The sequence below is a fragment of the Triturus cristatus genome, chromosome 8, assembly GCF_964204655.1.
Source record: "Triturus cristatus chromosome 8, aTriCri1.1, whole genome shotgun sequence".
In the NCBI taxonomy this organism is placed as follows: Eukaryota; Metazoa; Chordata; class Amphibia; order Caudata; family Salamandridae; genus Triturus; species Triturus cristatus.
Window position 1 is genome coordinate 1,232,141,944 of NC_140591.1, and position 22,944 is coordinate 1,232,164,887.

The 22,944-nt window shown below is 40.7% G+C and overlaps 1 protein-coding gene across 2 annotated transcripts in view; it reads left to right on the forward strand.

Annotated features, from left to right (window-relative positions):
• The window catches only part of OTC (ornithine transcarbamylase), a 310,400-nt gene that overhangs the window by 163,892 nt on the left and 123,564 nt on the right, over positions 1-22,944 (forward strand). For both annotated transcript variants that reach the window (XM_085622916.1, XM_085622915.1), the window contains exon 2: positions 9,555-9,684. In XM_085622916.1, the coding sequence (XP_085479042.1) occupies positions 9,555-9,684 (130 nt within the window). The remainder of the gene's footprint in view (positions 1-9,554; positions 9,685-22,944) is intronic.

Below are 22,944 nucleotides of genomic sequence, written 5' to 3' on the forward strand. Positions count from 1 at the left end.
TTAAATGCTAATTTTTTTATTTTTTTATTTTTTTTTTTACATATTTTTATTTTAATTTTCTATCCTTTTTTAAAGACTATGGTTAAATTTTAGAAATTCTACAATATGTTTTTTTTACCATTTTTATAAAATAAACAGGTAAGATTTATTAGTATAACTTTTTTTTTTTGTTTTTCCTTTTTTTTTTTTTTTAATTTTTTTTTTTAACGTGCGCGTACGGTAAGCGCACGTCTTGCTTTAATTACGTTAGATTTCTACGCTGTTTGCGTTTATTTACGCAATTTGCGTAGACGCACGTCACGCGCGCACAGCGCGTAACGCGTACGCTGCACGCGCACGTTACGCGGAAGTGAAGGGGCGTGCCTGTTGTGCGCATGCGCGCGTGCGCGTGTCTTTTTTACGCGCATGCGTACTTTTGCCGTAAGCGCACCGTAAGCGTACCGTAAGCGTACGGTAGGTCATGTGATCAAGAAACAAGACTTTTGATTGGTTTTTACAACTTTCAGTTCTAGAACTCTCCTACACCACACCCATTCCCCTCATTTCTGCTTGTGATCCCTTAGGAGAAGGAGCTGGGTTGTCTTTGTGATACGATGGCAGAACAGCAGAGCCCTTCTGAGAGTGAGGCTAGCAGCACTACCTTGAGGCAGAGAACGAGGAAACAAAAGACCTCTTTCATATGGGAGTATTTTTCTTTTCCAGAGGGCCAGCAAAAGGTAAATGCACCCTTAGTGACTTGTAAGCTGTGTAAGCGTGTACTTTCAAGAGGGAATCCCAACAAGAAGTATTCCTTCGGGAATCACACCATGTTGAGACACCTTAAGGATGTACACAAAAGGACACATGCTCGACATACTGAAGGTAACCCTTCAGTAAGTCAATCAAGCACATCCACAGCAGCTCAGCCTGGACCATCATCTGCAGTGCCGAGTCCATCTTCGGCAGGTCAGGTGAGCCCTTCATCTGTGGGGGGAGCATCTCCTTTTTCTCGTCCTCAGGAACTTAACCCTCGGTTTCTGAGGGTTGAAATACGGTGCGCCACTTGTCATGATCTAATTTGTTATAGGGAGACCAGTATTTCCCTAGTGAACAATAAAATAGATCAGCACATTTGTCGTACCGTCTAATATTCCCATTCTTTCTTTCCTCTGTCCCTGCATGAACACAACGGCTCTTTTAAGAGCCAACCTTACCTTTCAACTTTTTTTAATATATTTTTTAAAACTTTTTTTTGTTTTTGTACGCGTAATTATTATTTTTTTTTTTTAAAAACACTAAAAATCACTTGTGAATACTGTGCATGATTCCACAGGGTAAGCAGCTGGGTGTGTGCTAAGAGTCTGCTTCTGCAGAAAAAATAGCTCCCCCTTTCCATCTAATGCAAATGTAAAATTACCAGAGTAATACGCAATAAATCTCTGTCTATAATTCCTCTTTGCACACAGAGTCATGGTTTGATATTAGGCAGAAAACGAAATTTCTTTGCCAATTTGAAAGCACACTTACTACTCTTTTTTTTGGCAAGTGATAAGTACTTTTACAATCTGACACATTTCTAATCCACTTTTCAGATTCTTAAAAAAGCACATGTCCAAACTGCTTTTTCAGACCAGCACCATGTGTAACCTGGGTGACTGCCTACACTCCAGCAAGGGCAACCAGCCTTAGTGATGCTGTATGTATTTGCATTACTGAGTCCAACCTCAAACCCTTAAAGTATTCTTTATTTTTACCAGTACACCTTAATTTATCGTGAAAACATAGTCCATATTATTTTACATGTTCCTCACATTTAAATTTCTCCCAAAACAGAAAATAATAAACACAACTTCAACAAAAGGAATTCCATTTCTATTATTCATTTCTTAATTTACCATATACATCCCCTCTCAAACTCTAAACTCACCTTTAAAATTAGTTAGCTGTGAAAGAAATGTGGCACTCAAACAGCAGATTATCAGAGCCAAGATCTCTGTTCTTTACACCTCTCTCCTCTCAGCAGAACCAGATAATGGCAAACTTTCCCTCTCTTTTTCCACACATATACATGTTAATTTCAAATCTCAGTGCTTCCCCCTTTTTTTCAAATGTAATCACACATTTCTATTGGTTGAAAACCAACCCTTTTCCAAAAGTACCCTTCCCCCAACTTGACTTCTGCCTAGTACCCTTCCCCCAACTTGACTTCTGCCTGCTACCATAGCAACAGCTCATGGAACACTGCTGTGTGGAGTTAGGTCAGAAGTTCACCAAACAATGTTTCAATTCCACAGAGCAAGAGTGCTTGACTTTTCAAACCTAACAGCAAATCCATAGTACTGTTCTTTGGTAACACATTTTTCTGTACCAATACAAAACATGCTTCTATTAATTTACACATACAGCCTAGTTTTTATTCTAGAATGGTATGAAACAGCCAATCAGTTCTTTTTTTAATGAAAAAAATATGTATGCCTCCATTTCCAAACTGTCTTTCATTTCTTTTTACCATTCTACTGAATTACACCTCCTGAGTGCATCCAGTTCTCCTTTGAAGATGTTCACAGTGTGGATTGTAGGGCACAGCTATGTCTTCTGGAGTGAAAAGTATGCAGAGAAAACAGATATGGTGAGAGACCTTGCTTTGCCAAATGTAGACATTAAATGGATTGGTCAGAGAGGGTTAAAGTGGCACCAATTGATGCCATTGGTGAAATCCTTCATGCAAATCCAACACCCTGACCTCATAATAGTGCACTGTGGTGGCAATGACCTAGGCACTTTGACTGGGGTAGGTCTGGAAATGCTTATGAAGGACACCTTTGCACAACTGTTTTCACTTTTCCCTAAAACTGCCTTTGTGTTTTCTAACATATGCCAAAGGCAAAAATGGAACTGGTCCAATCATTTCTGTCCGCAGATTGACAAAGCAAGAAAGCACGTCAACAAATCTGTTTCTGCTTTCCTCCGTGACTATGGTATGGGTTCCATTTACCACAACAACTTGCGTTACGACATGCAAGACATTTATAGAGGAGATGGTGTGCACTTCAATGATGAAGGGAACAGAGTCTTCCTCTTGAACCTTAGACTCTGCATCGGTACTTACTTGTAGGTACCACTAAAAAATCACTTCATAAACACAACGGCTCTTTTTAGAGCCCTCTAATATCTAAACTCTTAAATCTGCATTTCATTTCTTTTATTTTATTTTTTTTCTACCGTACGCGTACGTTGCGCTTACCGTACGCGTACCCCGCGATTTTTTTTAAAATCAATAAATGTTTTCTTTGTACTTTTCTGTCCTTCTTTGACCCCCTTACAAATGTTAGGGGGTCTGTAACTCTCCTCCTTGCCCCCTTTTCAAGATATCACTCTTTTTTTTCTGAGTGAAACACACGAAATGGCGGCTGCCGCTTCCTGGTTTCGACCGATTCGAATGTTTACTAAGATCTAAGAGCCAATCAGAATCGCGCTCGCGCACGCCACCGTACGCGTACGGTAAGCGTACCGTAAGCGCACCGTAAGCTGGCTCAGATATATATATTGATTTGAAGGCTATTTTCTCAGAATCTACTGAACAGATTTACACCAAACCTACAAAAGGCACTTCCTTGCCCTGAGGACTACCTCTCTGCCAAATTTCTAGTAATTCTGTTCAGCCGTTCGGGCTGTAGCTGTGTCTAAAGGTCCTATGGAAAAATGCATGGGAAAAACGCGTTTTGGGACCCCCCTTTTATCTCAGCCCCCGCTTGACGAATCCCCCCGAGACTTTCAGGGTAGGAGCGGAGCGTAGCGCCCCACCTATTTTGAAAAATTCGCGAGGATTCGTCAACCGGCGCCAAAGTTATTCAAAATAGAATGTTGCGGATTTCCTATGGAAACGTGGTCCTAACTATAACTACCTACTGGCGACCGCCAGTAGGTAATATATATATATATATATATATATATACATATATATATATATCCTTTCAGCTGCAGCCCAATTTTTGACACATGGGCGCTCTTGCAGGTGCGTGCGCGATACGACGGAGCCAAGTCGTTACGAATTCCACACAGGAGTCTCTGGTCAGAGACCAACTCGCTCGCACTCAGAAATGAACACAGCCAGTTCTTTGTTCTTCAGTGATGTTACGATTTAATTCAACATTTCCAGCATTTCAATAAAGTATCCTCTACGCGTTTCAATCTTTACAAAGATCTTGTTCACGAGGGTCAATCATTACAGTAATGATTGACCCTCGTGAACAAGATCTTTGTAAAGATTGAAACGCGTAGAGGATACTTTATTGAAATGCTGGAAATGTTGAATTAAATCGTAACATCACTGAAGAACAAAGAACTGGCTGTGTTCATTTCTGAGTGCGAGCGAGTTGGTCTCTGACCAGAGACTCCTGTGTGGAATATATATATATATATACAGATATATGTATCTATTTAGTGCTACTTTTTATGTTCCTCAATATTTTGATAGAATATTTTTGTAGTCTACCTACAAATTATGTAAACTCAATGCTTTTTCAGACAATGTTTTCGACACAATAGTCTCCTCATTCAATATTGTTGTTGTTGTCTGTTATACAACCATTCTTTTTTCACTTTCTCTACTTCTATACCATTGCTTCTGACTTTAGGTATTAGACCTTATTGTACCTCTTACCGTTTAATACCTTATGTTTCATTGTGATACTTTCTACTGCAGTTGCTGCAGAAGCCCTTGCTAATATTAATATATACATCATATAAAAGTAAATATAATGAGATCCCTTTTAACAGAACCAGTGTATTGCAGGACTGCCGTATGGCTCATGTGTATAAACCCCACTCTAGCGATTTCCTCTGATAGAGGTTAGGCATTCTAGGACTGAGAGAGATTAGTCAATACCAGCAATATATATCCTTTAGTGGTTCCTTTGATGTGAATCTAGGTGGAGGAGTTCAGCACTGTTGTGCCTACTCTTAGTCATAGAAGCACAAAGCCTACCACGATGTGCAATACAGTCAGAATCCATATGTGTGGCAGATGTATTCCTTGCATCTTTAATTTTATTTTTCAATCTTTCTTCAAGTAGCCAATACTGATCAACCTTATTTGAAGTAGTTTTGGCAAAGCTAATTAACAATGTACTTTACATTGTTTTGATATCACTAGCTTTCGGCCTTCGAAATGTGCACGACAAAATAAGGGGCATGAGTTTCTATATCTATAGAACAGAAACATGATGTGAATTATTTTCAAATAATGAGCTTGCTCGTCTGTCCATATTTTTCTTGGGTAACAAGAGGTAACTTTTCAAGGCTGCAATCTGAGGATGGTTGGCAGGAGGCAAAGTCTTCATTTTCTATTCTATAAAGTGTCCTTTTACATGTATGTGCAGGAAGAAAGTCTTGGACAAAAGCATTCATTAATTCAATGTGTATTAAAGTTGATATTTTGCTTCTGGTAAAAACATTAAAGCAAAAGAAACGCTCACAAATGTTACATTTATTAAAATGTCACAACATATTTCTGTATAATCTGAATTATTCCGGCCATTATTAAAAAGACTCGAGTTTTTTAACAGGAGTTTTCTTGCTTCTTTTGGCTTGGAGCCCTGCTGGTCTGTGCTGATCTTTCTGTTTCGAGATATTGTTTCCTAGAGGTGCATCTGCTCATATATTTGCCCTTTTATTTATTTTTGCTTTTGGTTTAATTGACTGCAAGCTTATTTAACCAATTTGGCACAAATATTGCACTGTTGATTTGTTTAACTTGATATAAAACTTCTTGACAAGTGCACGTTTTCTGGATTTATTTTCCGAGGACACAATGAGTTTTCTCATGTGGGGCACTTGTTACTTTTTCTAAATGACCCAATTATTTGTTTGACTTCTTTTTACACTGGATTGTAAATTATTTCTTTTGACAGTTTATGTGCCAAGAGAATACAATTGATTTTCTGTTTTATATCATTCATACTAGCTAGATAGCCGATCTGACTTTAACTATCTGCACTGAATAAATCTAACGCCAAGAAAGGCATTTGCGAGCCTCTTTGGTAAATTATTTTTAACATATTTTTTAAATTGACTTTGTCTTCCACTGATCCTGTCAATCCTTTCTCATAGGAGGAAAGCATTGATAGTTTCCTTTTCATTTAAACAGTTGTCAACGGGTTATAAGGTGGATGACAAATTGGCAGGATATTTTTGGTCTTTAAATTGATTGTGGTTTAATTCTGAACCACCTGGAAATGAACAGATTCTTCTACCAGCAGGATATGGGACACATTTGGATCAGTAGGAGAAAGTCTTCACTCCTTTAGAAGAGAAACGCTTAGATCCATACTTGGGTTTAGGCACACAGAATTTATTAACCCTCTAACTGACTAGGTGCGAAGGACTATGACAGGGACTGGGATTAAAATACCTCTCCATCTATCCCCCTGGACCGCCCTCCAGTAAAACGTGCAAGAAGGCGAGCTGATGCTTACTATGAGCTACACATTCCGACACAAAGAGTGCACATAGTTACCCACAGTATGCCTGTGGATCAGAATTATGAGAGGTATTGTAGCACAAATGGAATACTTGAATTATGCCATGGCCAATATGATATGTGGAAAAAGGCTCACACACATAGACATTAAACAAATGGGACAAGGAGACATGAACACCGAGACACAGAGATTGAAACACTGACACCGATCAGAGATGAACAAACAGTTGAAAAGGAGGTCACTTCCTTTGGATTCATCTGTCTCATTAGATCTATAGCAGTAACATTATTTTAACTGATGCTGTAGTAAAGCCTTACTTTCTCTTGAACTATATTTCTTCTGTATTCAGAACATCCTTCCGTGATAGTGTATTTTCTGGTACTGTACCCCCTCTTTACATAGCTGCCCTTGCTAAAGTTAATTGCCATTGTTTTTGTATCTTTTACATCTGAAGGTTTATTGTTATGAGTCTTGTTTCTATGTTTGCTCTAAACATGTTAGTAATTAGCAGCAAAAACAACTCTTGTTTTGTAGACATTTTGAATATTAAGCTTTATGCCTGCATCATGAGGCAGCATTACCAAAAAATATCATAAGAGAAAAAGGTTTTCTGTCAAACATGTAGTATCGAATTTCACGTACATCGGGTTCTTAATTTTTGGGTTGGTGGAAAAACCTCGAAATTCACCTCAATTGCCAACCTGAGAGCAGCATCGCCAATAAATAGTTTAAATTGCCAGTAAAAGCCTCCGTCATCTTTATCTGTGTGCTTCTTCGCCATGACCTTTAGTCATTACAGAGAAAAAACATAGGTGTCTCATTTACATAGTATCATAAACAAGCATTAAAAATGCAACAGGTCTCGTCTTTATTAAAGTCTAAGCAATGCTGTTTTCATTTATTTTGTTTTTTTAGTGTTGCTTTTTCTTAGTGTTTTTCATACTTTCATGTCCTTAATATGCATATGTTTCTATGTATATTTATGGCTGCATTAATATTTGTATTAATATAAATATGCGGATGCATATATTTATGCTCCTAGATGTATGTATATATACACATATAAATATACATATTTAGAAATGCATACGCATATATATACATATATATATGCATACATATGCATATGAAGTACATGAAATATTGAATAACAGTAATAAAAGCAAACGTAAAAAGCTTTTGATTGTTCTCTAGTGCCTTTAGTCAACAGCACCTTCAAAAGTAGGAAGCCGGACACTTGTCCATGAAACCAATCTTGCGGAAAACAAACATACTCCAGGCGTTTGATTGTAAGATCCCGAACATAAACAGTTGGGGGCGGGTCAATTTTGAAAGGGGCAGGGCAGACAGCAGGCTGTCTCCATGTTGCTCTTTAAAAAGATCAGCATATTTAAAAAAATAAAATAAAAACACAATCCATTTATTTAGTGCCTGAATCCGACACTCCTGCACCCTAAACATAACAAGATTTCAAAGAAAGGAAGAACACCTTTCCGTATCCAACTGTTTACCTATAACGACATATCATTTAAGTAAACCGAATCACCCGCTGAACCCAAACGTGTGCTAGAGTTGGTGCATGATGTACAAAAGGAATTGTAAAGGGTCTCCTTTCCTCGCCCGACGATAAACCAAGTTAGTCCAAGCTTCGCACTTTCCCGCCGTAGTCCCTTAGTGGATCACTACTTTGTGATGCATGTAAACGAGGCATCGAACAGCAGATTATACACGGGCACTGGTCTGAAAAACTTAAAAGAATAGGGATCCTACGGCTTTGCAAGCATATATTTCCTTCCGTCTCTGGCACCTTAGTAAAAGTCTTTTTTTTCAGTTCTATCCGCTTTTACTAGCGAAGCATGAGCGTTTCGATGTGTGTTGAAACTGCTTCTAATGGATCTGTAACGCGTCTCAGGGCACATCATGGAAACAAAAAGCAGACTAATTAGAAAACACAAGAAGGACAGACGCCCGTTCAAATTCCAAATAGCACCGTGTTTCCACTAACGGGTATCCTTGCCCTACTTCTGTTTTCCGATTACTATAATTTAGGGATCATTTTGACGTCTTAGTCCTTTCTTAGTTTCATTGAACACTTGTCAAACGCCTTATAACAGTATTGTAGGCGTCTTTTCGCCTTGTGTCCCTCGCGTTTCAATGACATTTTTAGCGGCTTCCCATTGGTGCTGTGCGCACAGCGTCCAATGCAGGCGCACACCTATCGGCGCGTTGTTCCTCCCACATGACTCTTTCGCGGTATTGCTTCATCGTAGAAGAGTCGAGGTTCAACGCTGAAAACGAGGGAATACAAGCAACGCCAAAAACGCCTCCCGCTTTTTTTTCTCTTTTAGAGCCGTCCCAGTTGGACTGGCTCGCGAGCCGTCCCAGTTGGACTAAATGCATGACTGGTTTCTTAGCTTTATGGGGATATGTGTTTAGCCCCATAAAGATAAGAAAACCTTTTACGCCAGCAGTAAGTCGGGGCAGCCAGTCCAACTGGGACGGCTCTAAAAGAGAAAAAGTGTACATCAGAGACGCTCTTTTCCAATGGCTGGTCACCGTTTAGCATAAACGGTGACGCCAGCCAATGGAAAGGAGGGGCGGGGTTTAAGGCCCACTAGAGAAAACTAACCGAAAATATTAAATCTCGCCAGCGAGACTGCGCATGTCTGCACAGCCTACGCTAGCCGAGACCTAAAAACGGGTTAACAATATATTGTGAATTGCACTCAAAATTCTATTGGACTGATGTACGGAAGTAGTATTGTGTAAAGGGGTGGGCCCTCCAAGGTGGTTTTTAGCTGGGAATGGAGGCGGGCCTTTGTCTTCACCTCAACTAGTGTAAGTGCACACTGCTCAATATTTACCTCGGCGTGCCCTACCACCCTTAGGTGCTATTGCTTAAGAAGACCCTGCAAACATGGCTAGTTAGTGGAGTGATAGAGAATAATAATAATAGATATTAGGGTGTGAGCACCCCTAAAACTAGTGATCATTTCTGTGGCTTTAGCTTGAACTTTATATTCTGTGTGAGTCACCAATGGTCTAAAACCGACATCGGATCGAGATTAACACCTTTCTCTCTTACTTGTGCAGGTCCTCTTCAAATAATGCTCAGTTGAAAGGTCGTGACTTCCTGACACTAAAAAACTACTCTCCAGAGGAAATAAAACACCTGCTATGGGTGGCGGCAGACCTGAAAAGCAGAATAAAGGTCAAAGGAGAGGTAAGAATTGAGTTCAACCTAGGCAGGATTTTGGAATTGCAGACAATATTATCCCATAAATACTTAGAAGGATTTAGATGTTTCTTAAAACCAATCCTGATTTAAATAATTACCATATTCATACTCGTAGTTGACTGCCGGCTTAGTCTGATAATTACTGTTAGGTCTCGCAGTATTACCAGCAATGTTTTATTGTGGCAGAAGAGCAACAATTACCAATTACCCAACTTCCTGACATTTTTACTTTTCCACCAGCTTCTAAATGATTCTAATTGTAAATAAAAGGTGTTTCATAGGATACCATCTTGACAGAAGCAGTTTTCAATGGATAACACTTTGGTTCCTGTGCTCTGAAGCAAATTTTAAGTTCATCATCTATTGACAGAATGAGATGTAGATGTGGGAGGTGAACACGTGAATGTTTAAGTACAAAAATGGAATCACACAACAATTAACGATCTAATAATTTGATTTAAAAAATGTCTGTTCATGGTAATATTGCTCTGGTCGCGCATTGGATTATTGGCTCTGCTCGTCTTCATAGCTGCCAATGGCACATATAAACATCATCCTGTGTTGTGTGGCCCTGTTGTTTCCATTACAGTAGAATGAGATGAATGGTTTTAGACAAAATAACCTCCTGAAAAGAGACGAACGAGGCTCAATTAATGTTCAAGATAGTGTGTGATAATTAGAGCATATTTTGACAAAGTTATATATTTTTTCATTTGTGGTCCGAAAATATAGAAAGTAGGAAGGTGGCCATATATTTTACATTGCTGCTTTGAAAATGAATAAAGGAGGCAGGTGGTGAACAACCATACCACCTAGTGCCTTCAAGGCGTCCACTTTTGTCTACCAAAAAGATTTAGGTATTTTCTGCAATTTTGTTCTCTCAATGAAGCATAGGTTGCTGAATGTTAACAAGGTAGATTTCACGCATTTTAGTATCTGGAATGATAGCAAGAAAACAAAAATCAGTCCCTTGACCAAAATCAATTTAGTTAGATACTTTCACTGTATTGATGCCACGCCTTTCTTGGAGGGAAAGGCAATGGTTTATTCCAAGGTTCTAATTTGGCCACTTTCCCTAGCAGAAGTAAAACTGCTCTACGCCTGGCTACCAAATTGATGTAATACCAATGTCTTATAAGCCAAGCCTGTGAATTATGTGATTCCTATTATACCTCCAGAAGTGATGTACACACTTATGCCACTTCTCATGACTCTGTTCCAAATATGCCGGTCCCACCTGCACAAATAGTGCTGGCAAAAAAGTTACTGTCCTGAGCATAGAGTTGAATGGTCCTACTTAAATTATTGGGGAGAATAAGCATTCATCTTCCCACTTTTTCTTTAAAAATATGTGATACAAGCCGCACAAAAGGCAAACACAAGCCTCCCTTCTCCAAATAGCTTCACCTGGCCATGAACATAATTCATTTCTGGCATGCCATAATTTGAGGTGAGCCTGGAAACTTATCATCTTGCATTACATGACCATCCAAGAACTAGCTTTAATGTATGGTAGCGGGTTGTTTGGACTTCAGACAACTAATGCCTTCTGCTGTGCTGAACTCTCCATTCAAATTACTTTGAAAAACGCAATCACAGGAAAGTCCACTGACACATTTTTAATGTCAAACACCACCCAGCAGATACGCTCAATTTATAAATTAAGTGTTCGAGGCATTGGAGCTGCAGATTGTTTACTTTTGCATAGATCCCCATCTGGTGTTGGTCTCTTGTATCTACAACAATGTAACCTAGCATATACATCTATTCGGCTACATCTAGCTGCCATAGCAGCCTATCTTCAAAACAGACAACATTTGTCTTTGTTTCGAGTGCCCGCTATCAAAGTTTTTATGGAAGGACTTAAAAGAATAACTCCACCCAGAGTCCAGTGTGGAACCTAAATGTGGTCCTTACCAGGCTCATGGGTCCCCCTTTTGAACCTCTCCACAAATGCGAACTGCAGTTTTTCACTTGGAAGGTAGCCTTCTTGGTTGCTATCACATCTTGTATGAGAGTTAGTGAACTCCAGGCATTAACCATACAAGAACCATTTTACAAGTCCATTATAACAAAGGGGTTCTTAGGACTAACCCTAACTTTTTACACAAAGTCGTATCTGCCTTCCATCTCAACCAGTCTGTTGAACTCCCAGTGTTTTTCCCTCAACCAGACTCAGTGGCACAACAAGCTCTTCACACGTTAGACGTTAAAAGAGCAATACTCTACTACATTGAAAGGAGAACATCTTTTAGAAAGACCAAACAACTCTTTGTGGCTTTCTCCCCACCTCATAAGGGCAATCCCATCTCAAAGACAGGAATTGCAAGGTGGATTGTTAAATGCATCCAAATATGCTATATCAAAGCCAAACATACACTAACCATTCCCCCTAGAGCTCATTCCACATGCAAACTAGGGGCTTCCATGGCATTCTTAGTGAACATCCCCTAGATGACATCTGCAAATCAGCAACTTGGGCTACACCACACACCTTCACAAAACACTATTGTGTAGATGTGCAAGCAAAACAACAAGCTAGTGTGGGCCAGGCTGTTTTAAGAACACTTTTTCAAACCACTGCAACAGATACAGGTAGCCACCGCTAAGGAGGTAACTGCTGTATAGTCTATGCAAAAGTATACGATCTGCAGCTCCTATGCTTTGAACGGAAAATGCTACTTATCAGCATCTGTTCTTGGCATGTAGAGCTGCAGATTCGCTGAAACAGAGAGTGTTGACATAGAGTGAATTACACCGAAAAGAAACAGCTGGAATAGGCCATGCAGCACCTGGTATATAATAACAATTAAAATTCAGATTAATCCCCTCGTTAGACTTAAGGATGTTTCAACATATGTCAATATATAACTTCAATTGGAGTCTTTGTTCTGCAACTTTGGTCCATAATTGGAAATTACATTTTGACATTTCAATGGGTATCCACTTCTACCACCATGTTGCTTCCAGGCCTGTTATTTCCACTACTGTACTCTGATTGAATGGCTTTGCTGTCTATCTCATTTCCCTGTTTCTGATTCAATGGCTGTTACCCTATTCTTGTGTTTGTCTCACCCAGGAGCACTTCTGTTGCACAGTGTATTGATTCATTGAGGTATCCTTCCACTACCAACATTCTGATCTTTCATATTAACGCATGTGAGGGACTTTTTCTGTGCCTCTCTTTGTATGCATCCCCTTCCCTCTCTCTTTTTGACCTCCCATCTCTCTCTTATAAGCATGTACCCTTTCCCACCATCTACCCAGCGACATCCTGCCCCCATCATCCTTGCAAAGTTTTGGCCGCTCACTATGCTGTTGGTGGGTGGCCATGTTAAAATAATTGATGACCTTTTGAAGATGGCCTACCATGGGTGCTCCTGCGCACACCTGTGTGTTGGGCATTTTTCAACATCTCAACTTTTTATTTTTACCAATCTCATTTAAATATGGCTACCTTAGATGTGCTTATCCGTGGTGGCCATCTTCCAACAGAATAGTAAAAAATTAAAAAGTTTTCAAAGATAGCTGCTGTGCAATGTTGCACTTCAACAACGTCCACAAAAGCATTGGCAAAGCCCATCGGCTTCACAGATATTACTTATCGGCTTTGCTTATTTTAAAAATAATGCCATAGGTCACAAAAGGGGAGCAAGACTCTTGACAGCCACTTCTCCAGCCAGTAAATTAAAGATGATGTAACTTTTTTCTGTGGTGCATTTGATTCACGATTTAGAGATGTCACCAGAAAAATATTGTGGCTTATTTTTAGCAATGCAAGAAAGTTACCTCATAAATCATTAACCTGGCCGAATACTAAGGTAAACAAAGCACTTCAAATTAATAAAGTTAATTCATTATTTAAATTTGCGATTTTAATGTCTTCCTCCTTGTTGTACTTCTACCGAGTAGGTACTAGGTCCCAGACTTATGAAAAGTGAGTGTGTCGCAGTGCAATGTGAAAATCTGTAGGGCTGCATTACGTGAATGGTAAAAAAAAAAATTGTGCAACATCATATTGCAGAGTCATACAGCAATGATGTCATTGGCAGCACTTGTGCAATCAAAGCCTTTTTTGCTGATGCCAAGCACTTGAGAAACGTTGCAAAGGCATGCCACCGTTGTCTAGATGCCAATAACCGCTCATGGGTAAATTGTGTAATATGTGTATTTTGGCAGAAATCACATGCATTATGCATTGACGGAACACATGATTTTTAGGTCTCGCCTACGCAGCACGCATGCGATGCTTAGGAGACCTTTAGCCGTCATGCAGCTCTTTTTCAAAGCACATACTCGTGCTTATGGCGGCATAGGCCTTGCGGGAATGCGCAGCAGCGCGCCACAAGCACGAGTATGTGCTTTGAAAAAGAACAGACTGCTCTCCCCAGTGCGCGCGCACCACTCGCGGGTGCGCCCCTCCGCCTCTCTCTCCCGCTGCAGCCTGCACGTGAGGAGAGAGTCCTGCGCGCGCCTCTCTCCTCGCCCACACGTTTTTGCTTCCACTTCTTGTCGTACTTTCGCTGTAAAACCCAACCACACACGCTCTCTTGTGTTCGACTTCATTTCACCGATCTCTGCTCGTTTCTACCCCACGCCTCTATTCCCCTCCCTTGTGCCATCCTTCCGCTGTCTCCATTCTCGCTCACTTATTTCTATAATTCCAGTTCAAATCCTCCAACTTTTACTCATTTCTCCTTATGGCTTTTATCTCTCCCACCGTCCACAGCTCCTCCTCTTTCCTCCCCCTTTCTTTTTCATCTCCTTTTTCGTCTTCACGTCTCATCCTTCCTTCTCTCTTCTGTTATAGCTCCCCTCTCTTTCACCCTCCTTCTTCTTCATTTCTCTACACTGCCTTTTCATTTTTTTATCTCCTGCCTCACATTTTATTCTCTCTTCTTGTTTCTTTCCTGTTTCTGCGTACCTCTCACCTCGCTTCTCACCCCCACCTCTACTTCAGTTCCCGTTTCCTTTCTCTTCCGTTTTCTCTTCTTACCTCACCTCATCACTCCTCTTAGTCTCTTTCATGTATTACCTCTTCCCTTAAATTCCTTTATCTTTCCTTTTAGCCTATGCTCCATTTCATTCTCATCTTCTCTTTTCCCTCCCCTTGCCTATCGCTTTTTCTTTCTCTAGTTGCCCCTCATTTCGCATCATTTCCTTTCAAATGTTTCTCTTTTTCCCATCCACACTTCCGTAAACCTAACTCCCAATCTCATTTCTTTCCTGTAGGCGTTATCCTGTCTTCTCTCCTTTCATCTTGCAGAACTTCTTCTGTCCACTCTCGTTTCATTCTTTCCTCCTCCCCAGCACCCTTCTACCCAACTCTTGCCTCACGAACTTCTACGACCTCGTGTAATTTCTTTGTGCACAAAAGTGAACTGCTCTCTCCTGTGTTAGAGGGTTTTTCACGTAGAAATTGACTGAAAGCCCAGTGTCGTTCACAATCACTTGTCAGACTTCAGTGCCTGGAGGCGTTTCATATGTAGGAGCTATAGCAATGTATACAGACGCTGATTTATTTCTGCAGTGTTTCATTTATAAAGTATTAAATGTAAAGGCCACCATCCGCCACCTGCCTTCTAGAGTTCTTTCGCGTTTCTGCTATATGAAAATATTAAATAGGCACTTTACAAAACGATAAGTACAAATCTACAAATTTTCAGTGGAAGACAATTGTGAGTAACAGCTCAGAATAATATGACATGTCTACGGGCGCTGGCACATCCGCTTCTCCAAAATATGCACTAAATATGGAGATGCTTTCCCCGTTATGTCCTGGTGGTGCAGAGGCCCTGCAGATGGACAGAAGGGCGGGAAGCGCGCTAGCCTTGCTGTTGTGTGTACAACTGTCTGCCTGTGATACCAGAGACAGGCAGCAGGCCTGCCTTGTGTCAGCGAGGCTTTCCCCATCAGTGACACCACGGCCAGACATGGCGATGTAAACAATGTGGCTGGCGGTCACCACCAGCCAAACTCATGTGCGTTGTGAGAATTTGTGCAGCAAGGTACTAGAGTGTTATTGAACAAAAGACATTTGGTGAAGCGGTTGGACCCAGGTTTTTACCATATTTCCTTATTTATTGCCGAGCTACGTACTGACTGAGTCCTTCCTTCTGAAGCAGACCTCAGTGTCCTGGAACAGAGACAGTTTCTGCAGGGCCACAAAACCAGCTTTGGCAACCTTCTTTATTTTAACAAGCATTGGCATAGCCAATAGGTCTCGCCTTTAGGACCTTATAAGTGTTTAGCATTCAACAGTTGATGTTGCACCAAGGATATTGTACTGCATAATTAAATACTTATAAGGTCCCAAAGGCGAGACCTATTGGCTATGCCAATGCTTGTTATCTTTCTATTGCTTGTGTCTGCTTTCATTTGGCACTAGGATTTCAGGTAAAGCGAGGTGACGCTATATATTAATACATTTGGTTTACCTGCAATCAATGGGAGGTTTGCACTACTCCCACCACTTTTGGGTTTGGAGCTATGCAAAGCATATTACGATGCGCTCATGTGAACATTTTAGCCCCAAAAATGTTTTGTGCAGGGGTGTTAATTGGCGCTGTTGGTTACACTACAATGCATTAGCAGTGGCATAGCTAGGGTGGGGCGGTGGGGGCGGTCCGCCCCAGGCGGCACTATTTTGGGGGCGGACAAAGGCATTCAGATGAAGCCGGCTTGCTTTTGTGGACGTTCGGGCAGGGGAAGAGAAGAAATAGGACTCGGGCAATGTCCTCTTCTTTTTTGTGCTGGCAGCTGTTCCCCCCCCCTCCTCTTCCTATTATTCCCTCTCTCCCTGTCTTGCTCCTCACTTACTGAAAACCGTGACTTGAAGAAACGGTTCACAACCCATCTTTCCTTCTTTCATTCAGTTGCTTCCCTGTGAAATGGATCCAAAAAAGAAAAACACTCTTGCGAGAAATGCCCTTTTTCTGACATTTTTCTATTCCAAAGTGCAGCTGGATGGAGAGAAATTGAAGGTTTTAAATCTGAAAAATAAATACATAACTAAATAAAGCAAGACAGAGTGGTTGCAAAGTGGCCAGATTGGTTTTATTCACATCCAAATACACCAGCCTCATTTTACAGACTTTGCAGTGAAGCGCTACTTTTGTTTTCTCGTCTTTCTTTGAACAGCATTGTTGTCCCCAGGTTGGAAGGTGTACCATTCCTGGAGGTACTGCAATACCTGGTTGATGGGTGGATTGGAAAACAAAATGCTTACCATGGCTCTGTTTATGAATGTGGTCTTTTTAAACCATACTGCTTACGTTTATTAAGGATATAAGCAATGGACATTGAAACAGTTCCCTTCAGGGCCCTCTAGTCATGTCCTTAACTTTTCAGGTAAAACCACTCGCTGATTTCTGAATAGTGAGTGAGAGATCGTTAAGGTAACCATGTTGTTTCTGCTTACATTTCACATCCTTTACTTAATCTTGCATTCCCTATGAGTGTTTGCTTTTACTTTTTTTTTTTAGGCAGCATATTACTCTTATCAAGTGCATAATTTGAATTGAGCCACATCCAAGTGTTTACAGCAGGCACAATTAGGTTGTAGCTGAAGGCAGTGAGATTTTTTCTCAGTGAGGCAGTATGGTGTTCAGTGGGGGAGAGGATGTGGCACTATGGCCAGAGCTGTCGAATTGGGAACTGGGGAACTGGGTTCAGCCTTCATGACCAGTCCACTCTACTGAAGGAGCATATTCCCATGCTAGACCTTACAAGGCCCCACTAGACCTTAGAAGGCTTGATGTCTTAGCACAAGCAGGTGTACCCTTGTGGTGTCATTGTGAGTTAACCTTGAAGGCCTGTCCACCACAATCCATACTGAAGTTCATCTCCAGTCTTGCGGGCAGGCCTACGAAGCAGCACACCCTAGAGCAATAGTGATGCAGTCACTGTGACTCTGTCACTGAGGTCACATGAACCTTGAGCAGGTTAGGGCGGTGCGAACGGTGTGACTGCACTGGGTACCTATTTCGGGTGGGTGCGTAGTGTTTGCAAGTATATTATGGTTTAAAAAAATCTTGCTGCCTTCTTCCTGGCCTCCAGCAATTTTCAGAAACAATAAAAATGTCATGATAACTTCGGTGATTAATGTTCTTCCTAGAGAGAGATCAGAGTTTTGTCTAGTGGAAGGGTTGACTCCTGGAAAGGTAGCACAGAGGGTTAATGTGCCTGCTGCAAAGAACATGCACCATGCAGATCACAAAGTGCACTGCTTTAATGGGGGGACCATGATGAATAGTCATTTAATGTCAGCTGTAGATGATGGATCCCTGAACAGTGTCATGTATGTGCATGTTTGCATTGTGCTGAGGGGATTACCAGGTAATTGTTCACGCAGCTCTCTGATGGATGTCACATGCGGTTTTTCTGAGTCCCCAGATAGATCATGCAGTCTTTGTGTTCTCTTTTGTACTGCCAGTCACTGGTGTATTCAACTGTGTAGCCTTGGACCATGTCATGTATGTGCATGTAACTTGCATGATCGAGGTAACTATTAGCGGCAATACTACGTGTCTCTCGGTCCTCTTTCAAGTGCTTGCCGTCCGTTTTCCCCAGCAACCCCCCCCACAGGAGCAGCAATCTGAGGAATAGCCCCGGGCGCCACATGCTCTAGCTACGCCTCTGTGCATTAGGTAGGTCTGCTTTGTGTTGTGCGAATGTCAGCTTAGAAATCTGGGCAAACCATCTTTTATTATGAGAACATGTGGCTCTGAACAAAAAGAAAGAAACAGGAGAACACGAAATTGAAGGCAAAATATATTTTTCCTTCAGCGTCTAAAGTAAATTTGTAGGCTGAGACAGTCGACAATAGGGTCCAAATTTGGAGTTTAGCAGCTGCCAGTCATCTGTCAAAAGGCGGCATGTCCCGCCCCCTTCTTTAGAGTGCTGAAATATATAGGCACTCTAAAGCGGCCATATTTATAAACCGTTTGTTGTGTGCTCATCTTTCATTGGTGAGAACAAAATAAATTCATTAGCCATGTGACATAGATGCTCGAAGGATTCCAGTCTGTGTTCAGAACTCAACTCGTAGGGAAGTGTGGATGGGCAGCCAAAAGATCATGTTTTTCACATGGGGATAGAAACAGCTAACCCAAAAAATAATAATCATCATACACAATTAGTTTAATCATGAGGTGTTTTAAGCTCAAGCATATTTAAGAACCAGCAAAGAAAAAAAAACGCAGTTGAAAATTGGATACACTTCTCTCGAACCATTCCAGGTGATTTTACTTTAAAGAAGGTTGGAGTAAAGAACATTTGAACGCAGTTGGCCTCAGATTTAATATTTTGGCCCTCAATATGAGTTCCTCTGTAAATTCTCAAACTTTACTGTACCTGTTAAATAATTGAATCTGCGGGGTGACAATTGTATTTTTTTTTATAAGTGCTTTTATGTGCCCTGTGGAGTCGATATTTGTTTGGCGCAGTAAATTTCGGACTACATTTATTTTTGGACATGCTAAAATTGCATATGAAAAAAATATAATTTGTTATGCATATTTACCATACCCAATAAACAGCTCATGTGTTTTACAGCCAGAAATTGCCATTTTAATCTTTCAAGATAAAGGATAGGATCAAGTGAGAGCCACAAAGGCAATTTAAAAAACTTTAAATTGATTGCTAATTGATTTTAATGCGCCATTAAGCCACCATATTGAGAGTAGATCATGAGAAGCAAGGAAACCCTTTGCGTGGCTCTTCCATGATGTATCAGTCCCTTGATGCTGACACCTGCTCCAGCCCAGGTATTTCTTCAGCAGGACCTGTCTGAGTGCTGTAGATGGCCTGCCGTCAGTGCTTAATTTGTAAAATATTGGGTGCAGGTGCTCAATTTTTTTAGGAGTCCCCACCCACGTTTCCAGCTCCGCCCACTTCCTCCAGAGGCTCTACCCACTTCCTTTATTGGTTCCACTCACATCCACAAGCCTCAATACATCATAGCCACCTCCTCACATCTTGAGTTCTGCTAGAAGCTGAATACCTGGCTCTTCACATAAACATCTCCAGGCCCTCACGCCTACACAGATGCCCAAGTGCCTGGATACCCTCTCGGGTGATTAGTGTGATGCATAAATCAATTTATCATAACATAATGTAACATATGGGAAGGCACTTTCACACTTGTAGAATCACTTTTACAAATTCTGAAAGCATTGTGTGATTTTTCATTCCCAGAAAATGACAGAAGGGCACAATCCACCTAGCTCTAGAATATTTTGGGCAAAAGAATAGCAACTGTTCCTCGGTCTTATAGAAAAACATGCATGACAGACACAAGGTAGACCGTGACTGTGCAGGATCCCATGTTCATGTAAAGACAACAATCGGCAAAATCCTGGACCTAAACAGCAAAGAATGTGAGTGTGTACACACCAGTCGGATACAATTTAGGACATTCTCTGCTTTAGGCACAGTCTTATGCAATAGAAAAAGCCTTGTGCAGCTGCTGATGGAAGTAGGCAATTCATTCTGAGCAGCAACTCTCTACCAGTATTTTGATTTGACAACAGTAACAACAGTAGGCGTGACAGAGGAGGGCTCTTTCCAAAAATTACATAGGCCCAGGTCATACAATAATTTTTTGACATAGGCATCTCTTTAATACCTGCCAAATTGCTCTTTTAAAATTTTCAAAACTCAAAGGCCCTCGTTCTGGGGGCTCGGTGATATCCATTTCTGCTGGTAACAAATAAAGCAGTTGAATAGGAAATGACAAGTAATGCAGCAAGTACTGAATTCCCAATGTCTTTCACTCTGGTATCTCTCCGATTTAAATCTGGTGAAATGTTCAATTAGAAAGCAGCTCAAAAATAAGGAATTAGCCTTGCAATTGGTTGTGGTTACTGATTCCTGCAGTAAGTCTCTCAATTTCTAAGGGCACTGTCGGGATCCCAGTGCGGGACATTGTGATATTCCTGCATCCAGGAAATAATGATACCAATGGTATCCAGCTCAAACCCCATATATTACTAAGAGTAACAAAAGTGATGTTTCCTATGAAAAGAAAAAATATGGAGGGAAGATCTACATAAATGTTTGGAGTAGTGCACATTTTTACTAATACATTGCATTTGCAGAACGCCTAATATCGACAATGTGTATCTGACTATGCAAACCTCTGCTTCCCCTGCCACTAGATTCACAAAAATGCAGAAATGCATGAATTATAGCTTTGCACATACGATTTACCTACAATTCCATATTTTTGGAGTTACAAAATTACAGATAAACCTTTCTGACAAGTTTACTCATTATGCATAACAAGAGTAACCGTAAGGTAATAACAAGCGAAAGTCTGGCAGAAGTAAGCATCTTTTGCAAAATTCACTCGTTTCTGCTGTTTCTTCTTATGCAAAATAATGTCCCATGTAGATTAAAGGCTTCTTCTATACATTCTGAAAATAGGAAGGGGATTGATTCTTTCACAAACCCAATTTGAAAACTATGTTAGCATTCTTTTTATATCAGTAAATACATAAATTAGAAATGATCGCAGATAATGGAAAACATTTTGGCTTTGCCGTTATTTACCCCATTCCAAAATGACAGCTCAGTTGCCTTATTGTGAAAACACTCTTATTTCCACTCCAATACAAAGCAACAGAGGAAAATCCACCCATATAGTGGATATTTCCAGATCATTCATAGGATTAGGGTATGAAAAATCATAAAATTCAGCTTCTGTAATTAAGGATGTTGAAAAATGATTCTGTAATCCAACGTTTGGCAGCCACAATCTTTTGGGGGAATAAGTACCCAAGTGACTGGGCTGAGACGAGCATCAGTCTCTGATCAGGAACAGTGATTGGTACAATATTCCAGCAGTGATAAGTATGCTGTCAGTACGAGTGACTTTTCTAAAAATGGTTTCAGGCTTGCTTGGTTTTCTAAATCTTTACATAGAAAAATCTCTTTGTTAGAGTTCCGCTATATCTCATACCAGGTTCTTGATAGTAATTTAATGTTTCCTAATCACATTGTTTCTCTGCAGGTTTTGCATTGATGTTTCCCCCTTATCTCAAATTTAAGATTATTATCTACTTATGAGGTCTTTTAATTTCCAATGGTCATATAATTTATTCCGAACAAGTCAAGCAATAACCTGCACACTCTACCTACGCAAGTGGAGCCGGAAATTTGCAAAGATGCTAAAGTTAAAAAAAGCAAATGGGAAATCATGCAGAGTACTTATGTGAGAATTCTAGTTTTTTGCCCCTTAAAAAAAGTACTACCTCCTCCGAACTCTTCAGTTTGTCACTACACTATTACAAAACCATGCCAGACAGAATTATCATTTCGTGTAGACAAAGATTTTGGCTGGCGTAGTGTGAGCAGAATGCAATCTGCTTTAACTTGTTACTTCACTAAAACACAAACTGACCTAGATTGAGTGCAGGGCAGCACATGCACTATGAGACTCAAGCGCAGCCTGCCCTCTTGCAACCATCGCCCGATTTTACAAGGCAATAAATCTGAAGCGCAGGCCCGAGGTCTCAGCACAGGAGACAGGAGATTAAAAGAACGTGCCTAATGCCAGAAAGTTCTTTATTTTTGAGCGTGCAGCTCTTGTTGCTTTTATGAAGCAAGTACATTTAATATACAAAAATGATACCTGTATTGATTGCGGGCACCGGCGCTCATATATATTCAGTATTTCACTCCTGCTGGACAGGACGTTGTATATTTAAAAACGTTCATTGGCACTTTGGCAGTCCTGCACACTTCCAGCCTGACGTGCCCCAGCTCAGCCAAAAGCCCGCCCTGAGCCATTCTTCAACGCAAATGAAACAACATTCTGGAAAGGCAGGCGCGCTCAGCTCACGACGTTACCTCACTAACGTGATGACGACGCTCTTCAAGTATGCCTGGACAAGGGTGGGACTTACTATGAGACATACCAGACAGCAACCACAGAAGGAGAGCAGAGCAGGAAATTATTTTAATAATTACCGGGCCATCGATCTGCGGGAGAAGAAAAATCGTATACAACCGGCCCTGTAAAATAAGTGCCGGTGCTGAGCACCGGAAAGCTCCGGCACAAATTAAGCACTGCCTGCCGTCCATCACAGTTGGCCTGATCTTTGGATTTGCTCCAGTCCCTCGTGACCTCAAGTGACCTTTTAGCGCTATTGATTTCTAAGCACTGTTTTTGGATTTAATCTTTAAAAATAAATATCTCAAATTCCACTGATCGGCTATTTGTCGTTTTGGTCTTGTTGTACT